This window comes from Oncorhynchus tshawytscha, linkage group LG10 (assembly GCF_018296145.1).
Source record: "Oncorhynchus tshawytscha isolate Ot180627B linkage group LG10, Otsh_v2.0, whole genome shotgun sequence".
Lineage (NCBI taxonomy): Eukaryota > Metazoa > Chordata > Actinopteri > Salmoniformes > Salmonidae > Oncorhynchus > Oncorhynchus tshawytscha.
In genome coordinates this window covers 49415777-49439055 of record NC_056438.1, presented here as the reverse complement: position 1 = coordinate 49439055, position 23279 = coordinate 49415777, and the positions used below count along the sequence as shown (strand labels likewise).

The 23279-nt window shown below is 41.6% G+C and overlaps 1 protein-coding gene across 2 annotated transcripts; it reads left to right on the top strand.

Annotated features, from left to right (window-relative positions):
* LOC112260382 (dual specificity protein phosphatase CDC14AB) lies at nt 1-22429 on the top strand. 2 transcript variants are annotated; one of them, XM_024435433.2, is made up of 13 exons: nt 1-315; nt 811-901; nt 2824-2899; nt 3110-3202; nt 3294-3373; nt 4025-4091; nt 5075-5225; nt 5603-5833; nt 6475-6613; nt 8504-8669; nt 19296-19381; nt 19558-19701; nt 21809-22429. In XM_024435433.2, the coding sequence occupies exons 1-13, from the start codon at nt 270-272 to the stop codon at nt 21810-21812; spliced, it is 1374 nt and encodes a 457-aa protein (XP_024291201.1). In that variant the 5' UTR covers nt 1-269; the 3' UTR covers nt 21813-22429. The 2 variants fall into 2 exon arrangements, with proteins under 2 accessions (XP_024291201.1, XP_024291200.1); XM_024435432.2 differs by having other exon boundaries at nt 21712-22429.
* The last annotated feature ends 850 nt before the right edge of the window (nt 22430-23279 follow it).

Sequence of the window (23279 nt, the reverse complement as noted above, 5' to 3'; positions counted from 1 at the left end):
CTCCTATTAAATGCTGATTGGCCGGACTCAACTAAACCATAGCGACGTGCCCTGTGTTGAGGTTAAGAAACATATGTTTTATTGACTCTTCACTAGTTCGTCAATATAAGATAATCAAGAGGAATATTTCGTATTGTGTGTTGTAGTTTAGTTGAAAAGGGGGCGCGTATAAATAACGTATTTTTCCACCAACAATTTGCGCCCTCCATCTCCAATTCATCTGTTGAAGGACCCTATATAATTTTGAGATTTTAACAACGACGAATGAAATGGCAGATGAATATGTACTACTTGGAGCGTCCGAGTTCATCAAAGGTAACAAAATAAAAGTAGTTGCGCAACTTGGCTTGACTAACATCCACTTATTGCGCGAGAGTTCATGGACGTGTTGGTCAGGTACATCATAAGATTGCTTTCGCCCACCAACGTTTAGAACGTGATTTAACAGCTGTTTAACTCATTTGTATGTGGAATCAATGCTTTTCATTCGTGTAGTTAGTTTCTATGAGCATTGTTTGTTCAGTTTCTAGTGACTTTAGTACTTTATGAATATCCCAGAACGGAAATTTGATTGCACCAGCCCAAACATAGGCCTACATGGACTCACATTTTAATGGAAGAGTAACTTTATATTTCCGGTGTTAATGAATTTTTGATGTTTTGGAAGAAACAAAGAAGGCTAAGCCTCGGGAAATGGAAAGGGTTTAAGAACCACCAATGTGGGTCACTGAGTGTGGGAAAATAAATATGATTATTCTTATTGTTGTTATCTCTTTGCCCTTGTTTTACATGGTCTTCATTCTCTTACAGACCGGTTGTATTTTGCAACCCTTAGAACCAAACCGAAAACTACAGCAAACTCTCACTACTTCAGCACAGATGATGAATTTCTCTATGAGAAGTAAGTAGGCCTGTTGTATGGACTACCCTCTTCAAATCAAACCACAGGTTTTCAATGGGTTTCATGTCTGGAGACAGATGTACTGGATAAATGTCATGATGCCGTTGACCTTAACAAGTTCTGTTGTGTGGCCAATCAGCACTATTTTCATGTAATCTGACCAAAGCACCGGTACCAATCCTATGCCGTTTAGCAAACTCCAGGGGTTTACGGTGCATTCAGAAAGTATTCAGACCCCTTCACTTTTTCCACATTTTGTTACGTTACAGCCTTATTCTAAAATTGATTAAATAAAACATTTTCCTTATTAATCTACACACAATACCCCATAACGACAAAGCAAAAACAGTTTTTTTGAAATGTTAGCAAATGTATTCAAAATGGAAAAACTAGTATCACAACTTGTATTCAGACCCTTTACTCCGGACTTTGTTGAAGCACCTTTGTCAGTGATTACAAACTCAAATCTTCTTAGGTGTGACGCAACAAGCTTGGCACACCTGTATTTTGGGAGTTTCGACCATTCTTCTCTGCAGATCCTCTCAAGCTCTGTCAGGTTGGATGGGGAGCGTCGCTGCACCGCTATTTTCAGCTCTCACCAGAGATGTTCGATTGGGTTCAAGTCCGGGCTCTGGCTGGGCCACTCAAGGACATTTAAACTTGTCCTGAAGCCACTTTTGCGTTGTCTTGGCTGTGTGCTTAGGGTCATGGTCCTGTTGGAAGGTGAACCTTTGCCTCAGTCTGTGGTCCAGAGTGATCTGGAGCAAGTTTTCATCAAGGATCTCTCTGTACTTTGCTCCGTTCATCTTTCCCTCGATCCTGACTAATTTCCCAGTCCCTGCCGCTGAAAATCATCCCCACAGCATGATGCTGCCAGCACCATGCTTCACCGTAGGGATGGTGCCAGGTTTCCTCCAGACGTGATGCTTGGCATTCAGGCCAAAGAGTTCAATCTTGGTTTCTCAAGACCAGAGAATCTTGTTTCCCATGGTCAGAGTCCTTTAATTTGGCAAACTCCAAGCGGGGTGTCATGTGCCTTTTACTGAGGAGTGGTTTCCGTCTGGCCACTCTTACCATAAAGGCCTGATTTGGTGTTATGCTGCAGAGATTTATGTCCTTCTGGAAGGTTCTCCCATCTCCACAGAGGAACTCTGGAGCTCTGTCAGAGTGACCATTGGGTTCTTGGTCAGCTCCCTGATCATGGCCCTTCTCTCCCGATTGCTGAGTTTGGCCAGGCCGCCAACTCTAGGACAAGTCTTGGTGGTTCCTAACTTCTTCCATTTAAGAATGAATGAGGCCACAGTGTTTTTGGGGACCTTCAGTGCTGCAGACATTTTTGGTACCCAAAAAATGTGAGTGTACAATATAGTTTAGCATTTAAATAATTTATTTTATACAGTAATCTTTGCTCACCTTTATCAAGTGTGTCAAAAATGTCAGACCCAACTGTTTTATTATTTATTTTTATTTTTAAACATTTATTTCACTAAGAAAGTCAGTTAAGACATTCTTACCCTGGCCAAACCCTAACCTGGACTACGCTGGGCCAATTGTGCACCGCCCTTTGGGACTCCCAATCACGGCCAGTTGTGATACAGCCTGGAATCGAACCAGGGTCTGCTGCGCCACTCAGGAATCACTCAGGACACTGTAGCGCACATAGATAAAACACGTGTTGCCTCTGGATTTAGGCTAACCAATAATCAGTAGGTCTAGGCCTAATGGCAACCAGTTACCATGTGTAAAATTGGATTTTATAACCTGATTTGTAAATAAAAAAAACGTGTATTACATGTACCTTATTCTGTAGTTGTTAATTTACAGTATTCAGGCCTACGTAATATTACCTTCCTCCACTGAAGAGTAATAGTTATACTATTCCTTACATTATTTACATTTGCTCTCTCGGGCTTGTGTCTCAGCTTCTATGCTGACTTTGGACCCCTGAATCTGGGCATGCTGTACAGGTACTGCTGTAAACTGAACAAGAAACTCAAGGTAAGACACAGATACATTACCATTACTCCAAGGGGGTTTCCTCAATATGCACTTTACTTTACCCCTTTGATAACCCTTTCCATGAAGTTGCTCCTATTACTGTGTAATCGCAATGTCATTTCCAACACAATCTTTCCTATAAAACCAAACATAGAAGCCGTTTAACAAACACCTCATGATTTGAAATGTTGATAGTCTGGTTTCTTTCAGTCCTTCACTCATTCCAGAAAGAGGGTGATTCACTACACCAGCTATGACCAGAGGAAGAGGGCCAATGCTGCAGTACTTATTGGTGCCTATTCTGTGAGTGTTCATCTTCTTGTCTTTATTATGTTATTCTCGTAGTCTCTTATTGTCTCTAATGCATACGCACGCATGCACATGTCTGTTTCAGGTGATCTATTTGAAGAGAAGTCCAGAGGAGGCCTACAGGAGCCTCATCTCAGGAAACAATACTGCATATCTGCCTTTCAGGTAAACAAACAAAACACCTCTCCAGCTAACTATTCAGTTACTCTAGCGCCCAATCTTACATTTAGAGGTTGGTAGGCTAATGCTGCGTACATAACACCCTGCATGAATGGTTCCTATACAAATACTGTCAAACTTCATGCCGAATGCCTTTATGCCTAACTGCCTAATGTTTGTCACCGATAATGTTAAAATAGCGTACCGCTGAACAAAGGGGAATATTTGTTGTTTCTTTTCTATAACTGGTATCCATTTGCTCGCATTAGACTCCGATATGCCGCAAATCACAGTTTAGCCGGGCTGTGCCACTGACTGAAATGAGAATGTGGAGGAATGATGGCAAAATTCCTGCAGAACTTTCTAGATTCCTGATGACTCAATGCCACATTGTAACCCCATCGTCCTGACATCACAGGATGATACGACACCATACCAAATGACACTGTCACCGTTTGGGTGTATGTTGAGTAAATATCATTGGAAACGCTTATAATGAGGTTAGCTGTTGAAGTGACGACCATTTCATGTTCAACAGGATGATTGGAAATAGTGCTTTTCCAGCAAGCATGTTAGGCCATTTCAACACACTGTGATGCACAGTCAACAATAGTCTCTAAATGTGAAATGAACTCACCATTTGTTCTTCTCTTTTAGGGACGCTGCTCTCGGAGACTGCACGTACAATTTGACCATCCTAGACTGTTTACAAGGAATACGCAAGGTAAAAATGCATGGTTTATTTTCAGTTGAGCCTTGGGTTGCTATTTACTATAAACAAGGAGATATTATTAGACTCTGTCCCTCTTGCCCTGGGTATTTGGTGTCTTCCAATGCTTGATATTAGTTATAACTGTCAGTAATAAGTATTGATAAACTTTTTTATAAGTAGTACATACTCTTAATAAATGAGTATTCCATCGTGTATTAACAGTTATGGCATTTACAATGGTGTAGCATTTAAACATGTTATAACATATTACCCAGCCTTTTTATGAGTTTGAAAGGACCCATAGACAGGTTAAATAGCCTCAACGAATCCATTTTCTTTCTCAATATCCCCCTCTCTCTCCCTCCCTCTCTCTCTCTGTCTTGTTCGCAGTGTTAATCTTTTAGTCCAATTATGCTCACAGGGGGAGAAACATGGTTAGCATGTATCAACATGGAGGAAGGGTTACATCATGGGTTCACTCCAGAATGTTCCGTTCAGATAGAAATATAGAATTTAGATTAGACATGATTCTCAACTATGTAGAATATGGACTCATCTTAGTTATCTGCAAAACATTTCTATCTGAGCATTTCAAAATGTTGCTCGCCTGGATGCGATCCTGCTCTATGTGTTGGTGGACACCCTAGCCTTTTAGTCAGGGACTCAATTCTTCCCACGCAACCTGGTGTGTGGACTCTATATCCAGTTAATGGATTGGTTAACCAATCAAGTGCCAGCGAGATGTGAAGACCAGAAGGGTTGCGCAATGGAGTCCTTAAACAATAAGAGAAAAAGTGAAGATGTGGAAGAGCCGTAATTTCTCCTGGCCCCACGTTGGCCCCGTTTCCTTGTGACTGCAAGGATATGTCTATAGTAATGACTCTACAGTGTATGTAAGTGGCTCCTAAGTACTGGTCTTCTTGTGAACAACAATTAATGTCAGGTTTGATTCAATACCACCCTGTGTGCTTTTTTTTTTTTTTTTACATCCGTAGGCCCTGCAATGTGGATTCTTCAACTTTGAGACGTTTGATGTGGAAGAGTATGAGCATTACGAGCGAGTGGAGAATGGAGACATGAACTGGATTATTCCTGGGAAGATTTTGGCCTTTAGTGGACCTCACCCAAGAAGCAAGATAGAGAATGGTGACTTTTCCCTTGCTGCCTATACATGTTTTTCATAGTTCATGGTTTTAAGAGACAATTACAGCGCTTGTCATGTCACAGTAAATGGAATGGCAGTTGATAGTACAGAATACCTACATTTATTTAACTAGGCAAGCCAGTTAAGAACAAATTCTTATTTTCAATGACGGCCTTGGAACAGTGGGTTAACTGCCTTGTTCAAGGGCAGAATGACAGATATTTTTTTTACCTTGTCAGCTTGGGGATTTGATCTTGCGACCTTTCGGTTACTAGTCCAACACTCTCCACTAGGTTACCTGCCGCCCCAAATGACTGTCCTTCATCAACCTCCACTATAATGGCACTGACCCCAACCCTGTCCCCCCCCTCCCTCACAGGATACCCTCTCCATGCTCCAGAGGCCTACTTCCCGTATTTCCAGGAGCATCATGTAACCGCTGTGGTGCGGCTCAACAGGAAGATCTACGACGGACGGCGGTTCACTGACGGCGGCTTCGAGCACCATGACCTGTTCTTCGTGGATGGAACCACTCCCAGTGACCTCATCACACGACGCTTCCTCCACGTGTGTGAGAGCACCGAGGGCGCTGTGGCTGTCCACTGCAAGGGTGAGAGGCTTTGTGTGTGTATTAATGAGTTCATAAAGCCGTCATGTACGTTATACTTAGCTCTGCTGTTTGTTCAGTAGTAAATAAGGTCATTATTCAGTGTTGGACTCTAGCATGCAGTGACACAGAGACTCATCATTAGAGGGCAGCAATAGGCTGACATTTCAACAGTAGGCTTACTCCTCTCTCGCCATTACTCTCTATGTCAAGGCTCAGGAGAAGACCCATGTGCAGACTGTTTCGAAGCAACAAAAGTTTATTACAAAAACAGGGAGGGCACGCAAACGACAGCTCAGGGGCAGGCAGAAGTCAGTACTCCAGGGTGGTATGGCAAGGTACAGAAAGACAGGCATGCTCAGGGTCAGGGCAGGAAGAATGGTCAAAACCGGGAATGGTAGAAAACAGGAACTAGAGACAAGCAGGAGCATGGGACGAAATGCTAGTAGGCTTGATGAAACAAAACAAACTGGCAACAGACAAACGGAGAACACAGGTATAAGTACACTGGGGATAATGCGGAAGATGGCCGACACCTGGAGGGTGGTGAAAACAAGCACAAAGACAGGTGTGTGACACTCATAAAGAACTTTCTCTTCACTCTCACTCTTTTCTGCCCACTCTTCCCCTCTGTCCATTCACAGCGGGTCTGGGTCGTACGGGGACTCTGATAGGTTGTTACCTGATGAAGCACTATCGTTTCACAGCGGCTGACGCCATCGCCTGGATCAGGATCTGCAGGCCTGGATCCATCATCGGACCTCAGCAGGACTTTCTAGAAGAGTAAGGAATAAACCCCAATATGTCACACTAAGACCCAGTGAAAGATACAGTGCATTCAGAAAGTATTCAGACCCCTTGACTTTTTCTAAATGTTATGTTACAGCCTTATTCTAAAATGGATTCAATAGTTTTTTTTCTCTCATCAATCTACACACAATATCCCATAATGACAAAGCAAAAATGGACAAATTGTTACGGTTTTCTTCCGTCGAAAGAGAGTCGGACCAAAATGCAGCGTGGTAATTTTGATACATCTTTAATAAACGAAAGAAAACGAACATACAAAAAGAAACGGAATGTGAAAACCTATACAGCCTATTAGGTGACAACTAACACAGAGACAGGAACAATCACCCACGAAACACTCAAAGAATATGGCTTTGACAACGATAATCACCTGCCTCTGATTGAGAACCAATTCAGACAGCCATAGACTATGCTAGACAACCCTACTAAGCCACAATCCCAATACCTACTAAAACCCCAATACAAAAACACACCACAAAATAAACCCATGTCACACCCTGGCCTGACCAAATAAATAAAGAAAACACAAAATACTAAGACCAGGGCGTGACACACATTTACAAAAGTATTCAGACCCAGCAGCAATTACAGCCTTGAGTCTTGGGTATGACGCTACAAGCTTGGCACACCTGTATTTGGGGAGTTTCTCCCATTCTTCTCCAGATCCTCTCAAGCTCTGTCAGGTTGGATGGGGAGCGTCGCTGCACAGCTATTTTCAGGTCTCTCTCCAGAGATGTTCGATCGGGTTCAAGTCTGGGCCACTCCAGGACATTGGCAGAGTCTTGGCTTTGTGCTTAGGGTGGTTGTCCTGTTGGAAGGTGAACCTTCGCCACAGTCTGAGGTCCTGAGCACTCTGGGGAGAGTTTTCATCAAGGATCTCTCTGTGCTTTGCTACGTTCATCTTTCACTCGATCCTGACTAGCCTCCCAGTCCCTGTCGCCGAAAAACATTCCCACAGCATAATGCTGCCACCACCATGCTTCACCGTAGGGATTGTGCCAGGTTTCCTCCAGATGTGACACTTGGCATTCAGGCAAAATAGTTTAATCTTGGTTTCATCAGACCAGAGAATATTGTTTCTCATGGTCTGAGAGTCAATTAGGTGCCTTTTGCCAAACTCAAGCGGGCTGTCATGTGCCTTTTACTGAGGAGTGGCTTCCGTCTGGCCACTCTACCATAAAGGCCTGATTGTTGGAGTGCTGCAGAGATGGTTGTCCTTCTGGAGGGTTCTCCCATCCCCACAGAGGAACTCTGTCAGAGTGACCATCGGGTTCTTGGTTACCTCACTGACCAAGGCCCTTCTCCCCCGATTGCTCAGTTTGGCCAGGCAGCCAGCTCTAGCAAGAGTCTTGGTGGTTCCAAACTTCTTCTATTTAAGAATGATGGAAACCTTCAATGCTGATGGGGACCTTCAATGCTGTAGACATTTTTTGGTACCCTTCCACAGATATGTGCCTCGACACAATCCTGTCTCGGAGCTCTACGGACAATTCTTTCAACTTCATGGCTTGACATGCACTGTCAACTGTGGGACCTTATATAGGCAGGTGTGTGCCTTTCCAAATCATGTCCAATCAATTGAATTTACCACAGGTGGACTCCAATCAGGTTGTAGAAACATCTCAAGGATGATCAATGGAAACAGGATGCACCTGAGCTCGAGTCGCATAGCAAAGGTTCTGAATACTTATGTAAATAAGGTATTTCTAAAAACCTATTTTCGCTTTGTCATTATGGGGTACTGTGTGTAGATTGAGGAGGAAAACAATTTAATCAATTTTAGTTTATAATTTGCCTCATATCTGTGGAAGTTTGGTACAGTTGAATATTTTTCTCCTCCTGACTCCTTATCTCTCTCTTTAGTAAGCAGCACAGTATGTGGGTGCAGGGTGACATGCATCGCACCAAACAGAAGCAGCAGCAGCGTCGCCAGCGGCCAAAGCTGGACCAGGAAGTGACTTGCCTCGTCTCCAGCATGGACGACCTGTCAATCAACACCGTTCTTTATAAGTCCTTCAGCCTGGATGAGGTTAGTGACTTTGGCAATGGTTCTTTGTAGGGTTGGGTAGGTTACTTTCTAAATGTGATCCATTAGTTACCTGTCCAAAATTGTAATCAGTAATGTAATTTTGGGATTTCCCAAACTCAGTAACGTGATTTGATTACTTTCCCTTTAAGAGCATTTTCGTTATGCATCTTGTCCTGGAGGCAGCTCTGCAGAGTGGTCACTAGGTGGCATACAGTAGCCACAAAGTTATACAATCCGATTTTAAACCTAACCTTAACCACACTGCTAACCCCTAATGCCTAACCCTAACCTTAAATTAAGACCAAATTGTATTTTTGGTTTTCATACATTTTTACAATATAGACCATTTGTGTTCTGCAGCTGGCCCATCTAGTGGAAATCTCTCAGTTCTGCCTCAAGGACAAGACTCATCCCAATAAATGTCAACCTGCTTAAGAGGCATTAGAAGAAGACATAAGTCAATATTACCAATTGAACAGCATCCATTGCAGGATAAATCATTTAGACTTTACATAGCTGGTCATAAATTGATGTTGGATTTTACTTAATGGGTTGGTTATATAGGCTGCTTGTAACACATTGCTTTCTTTTTGCATGTGAAAAATGTATGCCATATGCTGCATTTGCTATAGAGGCCTATTGTTTACGTTTTTGTTGATGACACTAATATCTTGATAATTTGCAGCTGTTTGGGTCTATCAAAAGAGTGTGAGTTTGAGCATTTGTGCGTTAGGCCTATGTATTTAAAAATATTTTTTTATCAGCTTTCGATTGAGCAATAAAATCCCTACTCGTGGTCTTATTAAACTAGTTTTTGACAGTACGGAGCACAGTACCACAGGGGAGTTTACTGGCTGTCCACTGGGTCATATTAATTATGCAGATTCTGTTACAAAACGAAAGCAAACGGAACAAAATGGGAAGGGACCTACCTGAATTTTCTGATAGGAACTCTTATTTTACTCTGTTTGCTTCAGTTTGGTTCTCAAACGGTAACAGATTTCTTGATGAATACACCCCTGGTCACAAAAACAATGATTAATAAGCAGCTTACAATTCTTCAATTCAACCATTGTGTTAAAATACACATATACATTTGTGAACAGCCATTCACATTCACATCACCGTAAAGCACAAATAGCTAAATGAGATTAGCAGAGTAGCAGTGAGATTCACATCAATGCCCTACGTACACTGAACAAAAATACAAACACATGTAAAGTGTTGGTCCCATGTTCCATGAGCTGAAGTAAAATATCCCGGAAATTTTGCATACGCACAAACAGCTTGTTTCTCAAAAATATTGTGCCCAAATTTGTTTACATCCCTGTTAGTGAGCATTTCTCCTTTACCAAGGTAAATCCATCCACCTGGCAGGTGGGGCATATCAAGAAGCTGATTAAACAGCATGATCATTACACATGTCCACCTTGTGCAGGGGACAATAAAAGGCCACTTGAAAATGTACAGTTTTGTCACACAACAACACAATGTCTCAAGTCATTGGATGATATCAGGTATGAAGGGAAGACCGACATGCAGACCACGTCGAATAAACAATAGTTTAATCTTCTAACAGGAGCAGGCAATAGACAGGTCAAGGCAGGCAGGGGTCATAAAACCAGAGGTCAGGCAACGGTACCAGACCGCAGGCTGGATCAGGGTCTGGGTAAGGCAGAGGTCAGTAATCCAGAGGGGGGCAGCGGTACAGGTTGGCAGGCAGGCTGTGGGTTGGGCAGGCAGAGTGGTCAGGCAGGCTGTGGGTTGGGCAGGCAGAGTGGTCAGGCAGGCTGTGGGTTGGGCAGGCAGTGTGGTCAGGCAGGCTGTGGGTTGGGCAGGCAGAGTGGTCAGGCAGGCAGAGTGGTCAGGCAGGCTGTGGGTTGGGCAGGCAGAGTGGTCAGGCAGGCTGTGGGTTGGGCAGGAAGAGTGGTCAGGCAGGCTGTGGGTTGGGCAGGCAGAGTGGTCAGGCAGGCTGTGGGTTGGGCAGGCAGAGTGGTCAGGCAGGCGAGGGTCAAAACTGGGAGGGCAAGAAAAGAGAGACTAGAAAAAGCAGGTGAAACACAAAACGCTGGTTGACTCGAACAAACAAGACGAACTGGCAACAGACCAACAGAGAACACAGGTATAAATACACAGGGGAAGATGTGCGACACCTGGAGGGGGGTGGAGACGATCACAAAGACAGGTGAAACAGATCAGGGTGTGACAGATGACTTCATATTCCATTCACCCAGTTCAATGTAACAGCAATAGGTTTAGGCTACTACATGATACTCACATTTTCCCTATACCCATTATTCTGCCCTTGAGTTGCGTTCCCATGCAAAACTAGACAGATAGCTAACAACTAAGTCTTCAATAAAACTCCCAAGGCGTGACTTTTCTTGAATGAATATATTGAAAACGTTTATGTTGTGAAACTGCAAAATACAGAAAAGAATATACTTTAGTATTCAATTCACACCGACATACTGTAGCTGTACATTAAACATTTGAAGTACGCGCTAAAGTACCATGCATCTGGCATGATGCCAAACCATATAGCTAATTGTTAACCACATGGTAATTGGCTCCTTTCCTTACTCTAATAATGTATAACCATCTATGTAGAATAACAAAGCATATTACACTAGAAACAGTAACAAAACTACAGTATTGTATATTTTACAATTCGTTTGCATGACGCATGAGCAAAGTAATACAGCTAACGACATACATTAAAGGCATTGCAATTTGTGAGTAAATGCAACCAACATTGATATGTAAGCACCTCTATCAATAACAAGATTATCATCATTAGCTAAATGCTTGAATCGAACTTACAAACAAATATGTTTCCAAGGCTGAAGCGTGACAAGAAATAACTACATTGAAAGACCTGCACCGTAGCGTTGTTTGTAGCTGCTTCTATGCGTGCAAAACAAATTCTGTACTTCCTGTTTGCGTCGTCTTTCTAAGTACCAGAAAGCGCCACTAGGGGGCAAATAACACCATTGAACACAATGAAAATCCAATTTAACCATTGTAATAAAATAATCTGTTACCTTCTAACAGGATGGCAGCACACCCATCATGAGGTTGCTACAACCTAGCCTATGAATGAAAGTTTACAACGTACAGTTGAAGTCAGAGGTTTACATACACCTTAGCCAAATACATTTAAACTCAGATTTTCACAATTCCTGACATTTAGTCCTAGTAAAAATTCACTGTCTTCGGTCAGTTAGGATCACCACTTTATTTTAAGAATGTGAAATATCAGAATAACAGTAGAGTGATTTATTTCAGCTTTTATTTATTTCATCACATTCCCAGTGGGTCAGAAGTTTACATACACTCAATTAGTATTTGGTAGCATTGCCTTTAAATTGTTTAACTTGGGTCAAACGTTTCGGTTAGCCTTCCACAAGCTTCCCACAATAAATTGGGTGCATTTTGGCCCATTCCTTTTGACAGAGTTGGTGTAACTGAGTCAGGTTTGTAGGCCTCCTTGCTTTTTCAGTTCTGCCCACAACTTTTCTATAGGATTGAGGTCAGGGCTTTGTGATGGCCACTCCAATACCTTGACTTTGTTGTCCTTAAGCCATTTTGCCACAAATTTGGAAGTATGCTTAGGGTCATTGTCCATTTGGAAGACCCATTTGCGACCAAGCATTAACTTCCTGACTGATGTCTTGAGATGTTGCTTCAATATATCCACATCATTTTCCTTCCTCATTATGCCATCTATTTTGTGAAGTACACCATTCCCTCCTGCAGCAAAGCACCCCCACACCCCTCCAGCTAACCGATCGCTGCAAGTGTACATAGTCTATCGGTAAATAGCCCACCCAATTTTACCTACCTCATCCCCATACTGTTTATATTTATTTACTTTTCTGCTCTTTTGCACACCAATATCTCTACCTGTACATGACCATCTGATCATTTATCACTCCAGTGTTAATCTGCAAAATTGTAATTATTCGCCTACCTCCCCATGCCTTTTGCACACAATTGACTTGTTAATTGTTTACTCCATGTGTAACTCTGTGTTGTTGTCTGTTCACACTGCTATGCTTTATCTTGGCCAGGTCGCAGTTGCAAATGAGAACTTGTTCTCAACTTGTCTACCTGGTTAAATAAAGGTGAAATAAAAAATAAAAAATAAAAACATGATGCTGCCACCCCCGTGCTTCACGGTTGGGATGGTGTTCTACGGCTTGCAAGACTCTCCATTACTCCTCCAAACATAACGATTGTCATGTGCAGTTGCAAACCGTGTCTGGCTTTTTTTATGGCAGTTTTGGAGCAGTGGCTTCTTCCTTGCTGAGCGGCCATTCAGGTTATGTCGATATAGGACTCATTTTACTGTGGATATAGATACTTTTGTACCTGTTTCCTCCAGCATCTTCACAAGGTCCTTTTGTTGTTGTTTTGGGATTGATTTGCACTTTTCGCACCAAAGTACGTTCATCTCTCGGAGACAGAACTCGTCTCCTTCCTGAGCGGTATGATGGGTCTTGTCCCATGGTGTTTATACTTGCGTACTATTGTTTGTACAGAGGAACGTGGTACCTTCAGGAGTTTGGAAATTGCTCCAAAGGATGAACCAGAGTTGTGGAGGTCTACAATCTTTTTTTCCGAGGTCTTGGCTGATTTCTTTTGATTTTCCCATGATGTCAGGCGAAGAGGCACTGAATTTGAAGGTAGGACTTGAAATACATCCACAGGTACACCTCCAATTGACTCAAATTATGTAATTTGGCCTATCAGAAGCTTCTAAAGCCATGACATCATTTTCTGGAATTTTCCAAGCTGTTTAAAGGCACAGTCAACTTAGTGTATGTAAACTGACCCACTGGAATTGTGATACAGTGAATTATAAGTGAAATAATCTATCTGTAAACAACTGTTGGAAAAATTACTTGTGTCACACGCCAAGTAGATGTCCTAACCAACTTGCCAAAACTATAGTTTGTTAACAATACATTTGTGGAGTGGTTGAAAAACGAGTTTTAATGACTCCAACCTAAGTGTATGTAAACTTCCAACTTCAACTGTATAGGTGCACACACGTCGAGAGACACGTTTCTATTGGACAAATTCTGGTATGTTTTTATCCCCATTTTGTTCTGTTTGCTTCCATTTAAGAAGTGTTTTTTCAACAGAATCGGCGGAATGAATACACACCCCTGATCATGCGTAAACGGAGTTCACTCTCATAACAGCCATGTTGTATTCCTTTTCTTCCCTCCGCTTGTGGACTTCAATGCACAACACATCAGCTGTATGTGACCAGGCAAAAATACCTTTCCAAGCCAAACCGCTACACACAGCCTACACCATGTCACCATATTAGCTAAAGTAACGTCATAGCTAATGGAACTAGCGTGTTAGTAAACCCGCTACAATCATGCATTTCACTGGCGGGTCCCGGTGGCAATACTTTTGTAATAGCAAACGCTTACCTTGACTTGGAAGAGTTCCAGTGTTGTTTTGGACAGTCATAGCCACCTAGGTAACATAGCATCCCTCTGTTTGAGCAGGGTGTTTCAGTAGGCTAAACTAGCTGCATTTGCTAGCTAAGTAAGTGAAAGTGAAAAAAATGAATCTTTCTCTCTTGCGTCTCCATGATTTTGGAAGAAATTAATTTGTTAAACTGTTAAACTATTGTCTTTCCCTCTCTTTGAGTCAAATACTCACCATATTTTAAAGACTGCAGTGCTAGCTAACAGTAGTTTATGCTTTCAGTACTAGTTTAATTCTCTGATCATTTGATTGGGTGGACAACATGTCAATTCATGCTGCAAGAGCTCTGATAGGCTGGAGGACATTCTCCGGAAGTTGTCATAATTACTGTGTAAGCCTATGGAAGGTCTTGAGAACCATGAGCCTCCTAGGTTTTGTATTGAAGTCAGAGGAGGGCGGAAGCTAGCTGTCCTCCGGATACACCATGGTGCTACCCTACAGAGTGCTGCTGAGGCTACTGTAGACCTTTGAAAAATAGTGTTTTAATCAGTTATTTGGTGACGTGATTATATTTAGTATAGTTTTATCTAAAAAGGATAACTTTTTAGATTAAAAAAAAGCTGAAGGGGGGGGGTTCGCCCAGGGAGCCATACTAGCTAGAACCGCCACTTCGAGTCACGACCACTCACACTGTAGCCTAAACATAGTCCAGTTCAAAGTGAATGGCACAGATCTATATATGGCAATGGCTATTTACATATAGGCCTACTACAGCTCTGATTGGTTATGGCGCACCGTCTGTGTAGAGTACAGGCCTGATTCGAGCCTGTCAATGCAATAGAATCCTACTCCAATGCACTCTACCTACAAGACAATCTCTAGCAAAGTTAATTTAGCATACCGTCTTCATTGTTTGTTTTGTTACGATATGTTACATTGAATGTGGCTAATATTGCCACAGTAGAGCGAAACGTTGATAGTGTTAACTAAAGAGGAAAACTCTAGAAAATTGAGTGAAGTTCAATCGAGTGCTTCTTTGCGCGGGCCGAGGGGAGCTGAGCGCCCACATGTGTGCAGCTTAAAGGAACATTGCTATTGAGCATGTTTTGGATGCTCTGGATCGACGTGTACCACAGCGTGTTCCAGGTCCTGCCAATATCCAGCAACTTCACACAGCCATTGAAGAGGCATGGGACAAAAAACCTTCCACAGGCCACAATTAACAGCCTGACCAACTCTATGCAAAGGAGATGTGTTGCGTTACATGAGGCAAATGGTGGTGACACCAGATACTGACTGGTTTTCTGATTCACACCCCTACCATTTTTTAAGGTATCTGTGACCAACAGATGCATACTGTATCTGTATTGGCAGGACCTGTACATAGCACCTGTACATAGCCCACCTGTAAATAGCCCAAACAACTACCTCATCCCCTACTGTATTTATTTATTTATCTTGCTCCTTTGAACCCCAGTATTTCTACTTTGCACATTCATCTACTGCACATCTACCATTCCAGTGTTTAATTGCTATATTGTATTTACTTTGCCACCATGGCGTATTTATTGCCTTACCTCCCTTATCTCACCTCATTTGCACACATTGTATATAGACTTGTTTTTCTGCTGTATTATTGACTGTATGTTTGTTTTACTCCATGTGTAACTCTGTGTTGTTGTATGTGTCGAACTGCTTTGCTTTATCTTGGCCAGGTCACAGTTGTAAATGAGAACTTGTTCTCAACTTGCCTACCTGGTTATAAAAGTGAAATAAAAATAAATGAATACATTCCCAGTCATGTGAAATCCATAGATTAGGGCGTAAATTAATTTATTTCAGTTGACTGATATGAACTGTAACTCAGTAAAAGATTTAAGATTTTTGCATGTTGCGTTTTATTTTTTGTTCAGTTTAGATAATAAGTGATATCCAAATCGCCCGTAGGCTACACCACTGCTGTTATCCTTACCTCCAAGCATTTATTAAAGTTGGATCATCTTTGATTGCCAACAGCATTCACTCCATTGGAAGATATAGCTTGGACTATATGCCTTCAAAAGCCTATTCCTGCTCTTTCCCCGAGATTCATCAAACGCATTTGGTGTGTCATCATAGTGGTCTCTGACTTGTGGTCAGACTCGCTCAGGTGGAAACAAATGTAAACTTGAGCCTTTTTTCAATGCTGATTTGAATGTCATTGAGAAAACAAAAAGGTGTCCAAATAAAATGATGCAAACATCCTTTCTGAATTTAAAAGTCATCCTAGAAGTAATCATCTAGTTTTTCAAAAGTATCTGTAATCTGATTACTATATTTTTGCTGGTAATGTAACATATTAGTTTGTTTTTTTGTAATCTGTTACATGTAACGGATTACATCTAATCCGTTACCCCCCCCCATCCCTGTTTGTATGTTTTACTTTTTAACTTTATTTATAGACTTAAGATATAACAGCAAAAACAGTACAACCCCAAACCCTCATTCTCCCATCCATCCCCTCCCTCAACTTCCTCCCTCCCTACAAACCACCCACCCACCAAGGCATCTATAAAAGTAAGTTAAATAGGACAGAAAAACAGAAACAAACAGTAATAGAAATAAAAACAATGGGGATAAAGTTATATAAAAATTCTTGTCAGCACAAATGGCCACTAGAACAGACATGTCCGCTTACCAAACTATGCAAGTTACACTAAGTAAAATACTTTCCATGTATTGTGTTAATGGGGACCAGTTTAAGTCAAACTGTTGTTGGGACCCATGCACAGTGTACCTAACCTTCTCCAGAGGCAGAGATGACATCGCTTCCTTAACCCACTGCATAAAGGAGGGCGGCTTTCGCATTTGCCTGATGCTTGGTAGCATTCTGGTCTAGGGGAAGTACCCCAAAAATGGCAGGGACCGGGTTGGTGCCAACAGTTGTATTACACATATGTGAGAACGCCTCTCAAATGGGTCCCAGAAGCCAGTCAAAGATTGGCATGACCAAAACATATGTCCCACAGTCGCCTGACTCTGGTGGCATCTCAAACACTTGGTCAACATTTGGGTGTATTTTTCCCAATCTGTCATTTGACAAAAGCCCACGCCTTATGCAAAATGATTATGTGTGGATACACTTAATACTCTGTTGCCATATGTCATCGTGTAGCTTGCCACCTATGTCTTGCTCCCATGCAGATTTTGTATTTGCAAAGGAAGGCGGATTAATGTTCTGTATTATGTCGTATATTCTGGAGATTGTGCCCTTCAGATAAGGGTTAAGATCTAAGCACCTCTCGACTGGACACTTAGTGGGCTCAAGTGGAAATGAAGGGACATGTTTTTTGGCAAAGCTGCGAGTTTGCAGGTATCTAAAAAAAAAAGTGGTTATTGGGAATATTATGGTCAACCCTCAGAGTATCGAATGTGTTATCAACAAATAGGTCACAAAAAAACAGCAGACCGTTCCTATGCCGTGTCAATCTGTGACGCTGGGAAGAGATGGTTAGATGTTAATGGAGATAAGCCACTTGCTTGTTAAAGTGACTTTGGAATTGGGACCAGATTTTAAGGGAGTTCTTAACAATGGGGTTCAAAACATGGATGCCAAGGTTCATGGGCATTGGGGAGCACAGGAGCGATACCGGAGACGTTGGAAGGCTTGACTGTAACTCTATGATGGCCCAAGTTGGGCCGTCCTTGTTTTCAAATGTAGAAACCCAATAAACACATTTAGAAATATTTTCTGACCAGTAGTAGTGTAAAAAAGCCTGTAGGCTTAGGCCTCTCTAGATCAACCTTTCTCATTCGTGGATTTGACTCATTCCAAATGAAGCTGGAAATGTAGCTGTCCAGTTGTTTGAACATCGACTTTGGCAGAAAAATGGCAATCATTTGGAATAGGTACAAAAACCTAGGTAGTACAGGCATCTTAACAGAATGAATGTGACCTGCTAATGAAATGGGAAGAGACGAGCACCTAATGAAATCCTGCTTAGTGCGCTCCAGGAGGGTTTTGAAGTTATGTTTAGACAGAGCCTTAAATGAGCGTGTGACCTTTATCCCCAAATAAATAAAGACCTGATGCTTAAATGGGAAATTGGCATACCCAATTCCTTCTGCGAATGGATTAATGGGGAGGAGCACACTTTTTGTTAGGTTTAGCTGACAACCAAAACCTTGTAGCATGTCTAAGAGAGCGGGCATAGGGTTAGAGATGTATACAAGAAGATTGTCTGCATATAAGGACACCTTGTGAGTTATGTCGCCCCTTAGTATTCCCTTAATCCTCTCCTCCGCCCGCAGGGCGATAGCAAGAGGCTTATACAGATATAAGCAACCCTACCCTATACGGATAAACAGCAATCCTGCCTGGCCCTCTGTGGAGAGGAAGTAGCTGGAGGTAACATTGTTGGTGTGAACAGAAGCCACTGGGGATGAGTACAACATCTTAATCCAGGAAAGGAATGACAGGACCAAACCCAAATCTCTCTAGTACTGCAAATAGATATTCCCACTCAACCCCCGGTCGAAAGCCTTTTCAGCATAAGAGATGACACCTTCTGGCTGTAGAGTTGAGTGGGCAGAATAAAGAACATTAAATAGGCGACGAATATTATAGAAAGATTGCCTTGTATATTTTTTTTGTTTTTTTGAAATGTGATTTTACAGTTTGAATGGGGTGTCCTGGGTCCTGTTCTGAAGGGTGTAATGTCACAGAACATTCAGATAGAAATGTATTGTGCAACAAACACAGGGCTGCCAAAGCGGGCCAAAATGAATTGACATCCCAAATCATTTCACGGGCCAGATAGAAATGTGTCTCGGGCCAGATAGAAATGTGTCACGGGCCAGATAGAAATGTGTCACGGGCCAGATAGAAATGTGTCACGGGCCAGATAGAAATGTGTCACGGGCCAGATAGAAATGTGTCACGGGCCAGATAGAAATGTGTCACGGGCCAGATAGAAATCTGTCACGGGCTAGACTCGGCCCATATTTGACACATGTGGTGTTACATATAGGACTGTCTGTCAGGTACAATAAGGATTCAGGTCAGTTTTATTCATTGCATTATAATCTGAAATGGTCTGACCCTGTCTAAGTCTCTTGAGGGCTGGCATTTTGCTAGGATGTGAAATGATTGCGACTGCATGTCTTGGTTTGTCGCCCTCTCTCTGTCATCTGCAGAATAACTACAGGGAGTGTCTGACCCAAGGAGATAAACTCAGGGATTTGAAAGGCCGTCGCTCATCCAGGTCTGCCACCACTTCACGGTATGTGTGTGTGCTGTGCGAAAGTGAATGTGGTTAAACATCCATCAATACTTCGTTGACGTTGTTTGCATCGTACATCGACAGACATAACCCTGCGTTCAACTTTAGAGCTATACTTTGAATGTATTTTTAAATGGTTATAAAGCCTTATTGTTTGTTGTACCATCCTTCTCCAGGTTGAATTTGACAAAGACCAGTCAGACCTCTATCACCCCTCCCAAGTGTTCCAGGCTATCTCTGGTCCCTGTCCCCTTCTCCTCCTCCTCTTCTCCCAAGAGGCTGGCGCAAAGCTCCTCATCATCAGCTAGTAACCTTAAGAGGTGAGTTTCTGTGTGTGTGATGTGTGTGTTTTTGTGCCATCTTCATGTGTTCAGGTATGTACAGTTGAAGTCGGAGGTTTACATACACTTAGGTTGGAGTCATTAAAACTCGTTTTTCAACCACTCCACTAATTTCTTCTTAACAGACTATAGTTTTGGCATGTCGGTTAGGACATCTACTTTGTGCAATGACACAAGTCATTTTTCCCACAATTGTTTAAGACAGATTATTTCACTTATTATTCACTGTATCACAATTCTATTGGGTCAGAAGTTTACATACACTAAGTTGACTGTGCCTTTAATCAGCTTGGAAATATCCAGAAAATGATGTCATGGAAGCTTTAGAAGCTTCTGATAGGCTAAATGACACCATTTGAGTCAATTGGAGGTGTACCTGTGGATGTACAGTGGGGCAAAAAAGTATTTAGTCAGCCACCAATTGTGCAAGTTCTCCCACTTAAAAAGATGAGAGAGGCCTGTCATTTTCATCATAGGTACACTTCAACTATGACAGACAAAATCAGAAAAAAAATCCAGAAAATCACATTGTAGGATTTTTAATGAATTTATTTGCAAATTATGGTGGAAAATAAGTATTTGGTCACCTACAAACAAGTGGGAGAACTTGCACAAGTGGGAGAAATTGCACAATTGGTGGCTGACTAAATACTTTTTTGACCCACTGTATTTCAAGTCGTACCTTCAAACTCAGTGCCTCTTTGCTTGACATCATGGGAAAATCTAAAGAAATCAGCCATGATATCAAAAAAATAATTGTAGACCTCTACAAGTCTGGTTCATCCTTGGGAGCGATTTCCAAACGCCTCAAGGTACCACGTTCATTTGCACAAACAATAGTACGTAAGTATAAACACCATGCAGCCGTCATACCGCTCAGGAAGGAGACGTCTGTCTCCTAGAGATGAATGTATTTTGGTGCGAAAAGTGCAAATCAATCCCAGAACAACAGCAAAGGACCTTGTGAAGATGCTGGAGGAAACAGGTACAAAAGTATCTATATCCACAGTAAAACGAGTCCTATATCAACATAACCTGAAAGGCCACTCAGCAAGGAAGAAGCCACTGCTCCAAAACTGCCATAAAAAAGCCAGACTACAGTTTGCAATTGCAGATGGGGACAATGATCGTACTTTTTGGAGAAATGTCCTCTGGTCTGATGAAACAAAAATAGAACTGTTTGGCCATAATGACCATCGTTATGTTTGGAGGAAAAAGGGGGAGGCTTGCAAGCCGATGAACACCATCCCAACCATGAAGCACAGGGGTGGCAGCATCATGTTGTGGGGGTGCTTTGCTGCAGGAGGGACTGGTGCACTTCACAAAATAGATGGCATCATGAGGTAGGAAAATTATGTGCTTATATTGAAGCAACATCTCAAGACATCAGTCAGGAAGTTAATGCTTGGTCACAAATGGGTCTTCCAAATGGCCAACGACCCCAAGCATACTTCCAAAGTTGTGGCAAAATGGCTTAAGGATAACAAAGTCAAGGTATTGGAGTGGCCATCACAAAGCCATGACCTCAATCCTATAGAGCATTTGTGGTCAGAACTGAAAAAGCATGTGCGAGCAAGGAGGCCTACAAACCTGATTCAGTTACATCAGCTCTGTCAGGTGGAATGGGCCAAAATGCACCCAACTTATTGTGGGAAGCTTGTGGAAGGTTACCTGAAACGTTTGACCCAAGTTAAAAAATGTAAAGGCAATGCTACCAAATACAAATTGAGTGTATGTAAACGTCTGACCCACTAGGAATGTGATGAAAGAAATAAAAGCTGAAATAAATCATTCTCTCTACTATTATTCTGACATTTCACATTCTTAAAATAAAGTGGTGATCCTAACTGACCTAAGACAGTGAATTTTTACTAGGATTAAATGTCAGGACTTGTGAAAAACTGAGTTTAAATGTATTTGGCTAAGGTGTATGTAAACTTCCGACTTCAACTGTATGATCTCTCGCTTTGTCTCTCTCTCTCCTTCTAGTCCCTTTAGCCTGAGTATGTTCAGCTCTAAGGCTACTACCATTCACTGAGCCCACGTTGATCACTGACTTTTCATCTTTGACCTTCTGACCTTCCAGTTGACCCCAGGAGACAGGAGGTTAACCCCCTCAACCGCTGGAGAAATGAGCACGATAGTCTCTGTTATAAATGCACGTTAAATAACATTTAATAATACAACAAAAAAAATCTAATCCACCCCTGAGACACTGTAAAAAATCATATTTGTAACAATTGGATTTGTAGACATGATCTCGTTTCAATCAATGTAATTGTTTGTTTTCAAAATGGGTTTATTATCATTGTAATTGTGTGCAAGGAGAATGTTTATCATGGCTTTCTCTTATTCAGTTATTTAATTGATTTATATTGTTTGATTGACGCTGTAAAAGAGGACACATCCTACTGTACACTCAATTGATTCATGAGTGGCTGTCTTATGAATGTTGTCATTCAGGAGATCCATTTGTTTTATGTGAATACACATTTGGATTGTAACAGAAGTAACTCTGGTTGAGCACTTTTTTTCTGACTTGTTTTTACGACTCTTGTTGACAGGCTCGGGACAATTGTTTTGTTTTAAATGACTTTAAGTAGTAGGCCTGTATGGCGTATATGGAATGTATTTCTGCAAACTTTGCAGAAATACTATTGGTACATTGTCATTTAAATTAGATTAAAATCATTCCTTGTTAAAATAAGTTGTCTTTCTCTGCAAATGTTATTTGACTCATAAACAAGGCAGGTTAAGACACATTTTCGGCTTATATTAATATCTCCAACAATAAAATAGGGACCATGTATAGCAGTTGTAAGGGCAGGAAATCAACAGAAGTCAAGGCAGATTGAAGTGCTACCTTTTAAAAATATATATATATTTGCAGATCTTGTGTTTACACAGGCAGCCCAATTCTGATTATTTTTTTCCACTAATTGGTATTTTATGACCAATCAGATTTCTTCACAAGATGTTTTTCAGAATTGATCTGATTGGTCAAAATACCAAAAAATACCAGTGAAAAAAAATATCAGAATTGGGCTGCCTGTGTAAACGCAGCCTTAGTGATCCAATGGTGAATATGCCATAGGCCTACTTGGCCTCATACGTGACCATACCATTACCAAATTGTAAACCAATTAACTGGTTCTACAATGTAAAAGGCAATTTACATATCCGTCTTTACTTTGATACATTTGTATATATCAGAAATAACATCACAGTTAATAAATTGAACACTTTCAATACTTTTCTAACAACTCATAGTAACCTCCCTAGGCTTGGACTTCCAAATGAGGAGCGCAGGCCACGTATATACATATACATATACATATACATATACTTATGACCAATTAGATCAGCTCTTTTGCCAATAATTGGGCAAAATATCAGAATTGGGCTGCCTGTGTAAACGCAGCAAGAGAAACTAGACTCATGCACAGATAGAGCGCTCCAAACAAAAGTACATAAATGTTATGTAAAAAATCAAAACTTCTTTCTCACAAGTGTAACGTAGGCCTAGTTTGTGAACACTGCAAACAAGGTGTCCACTC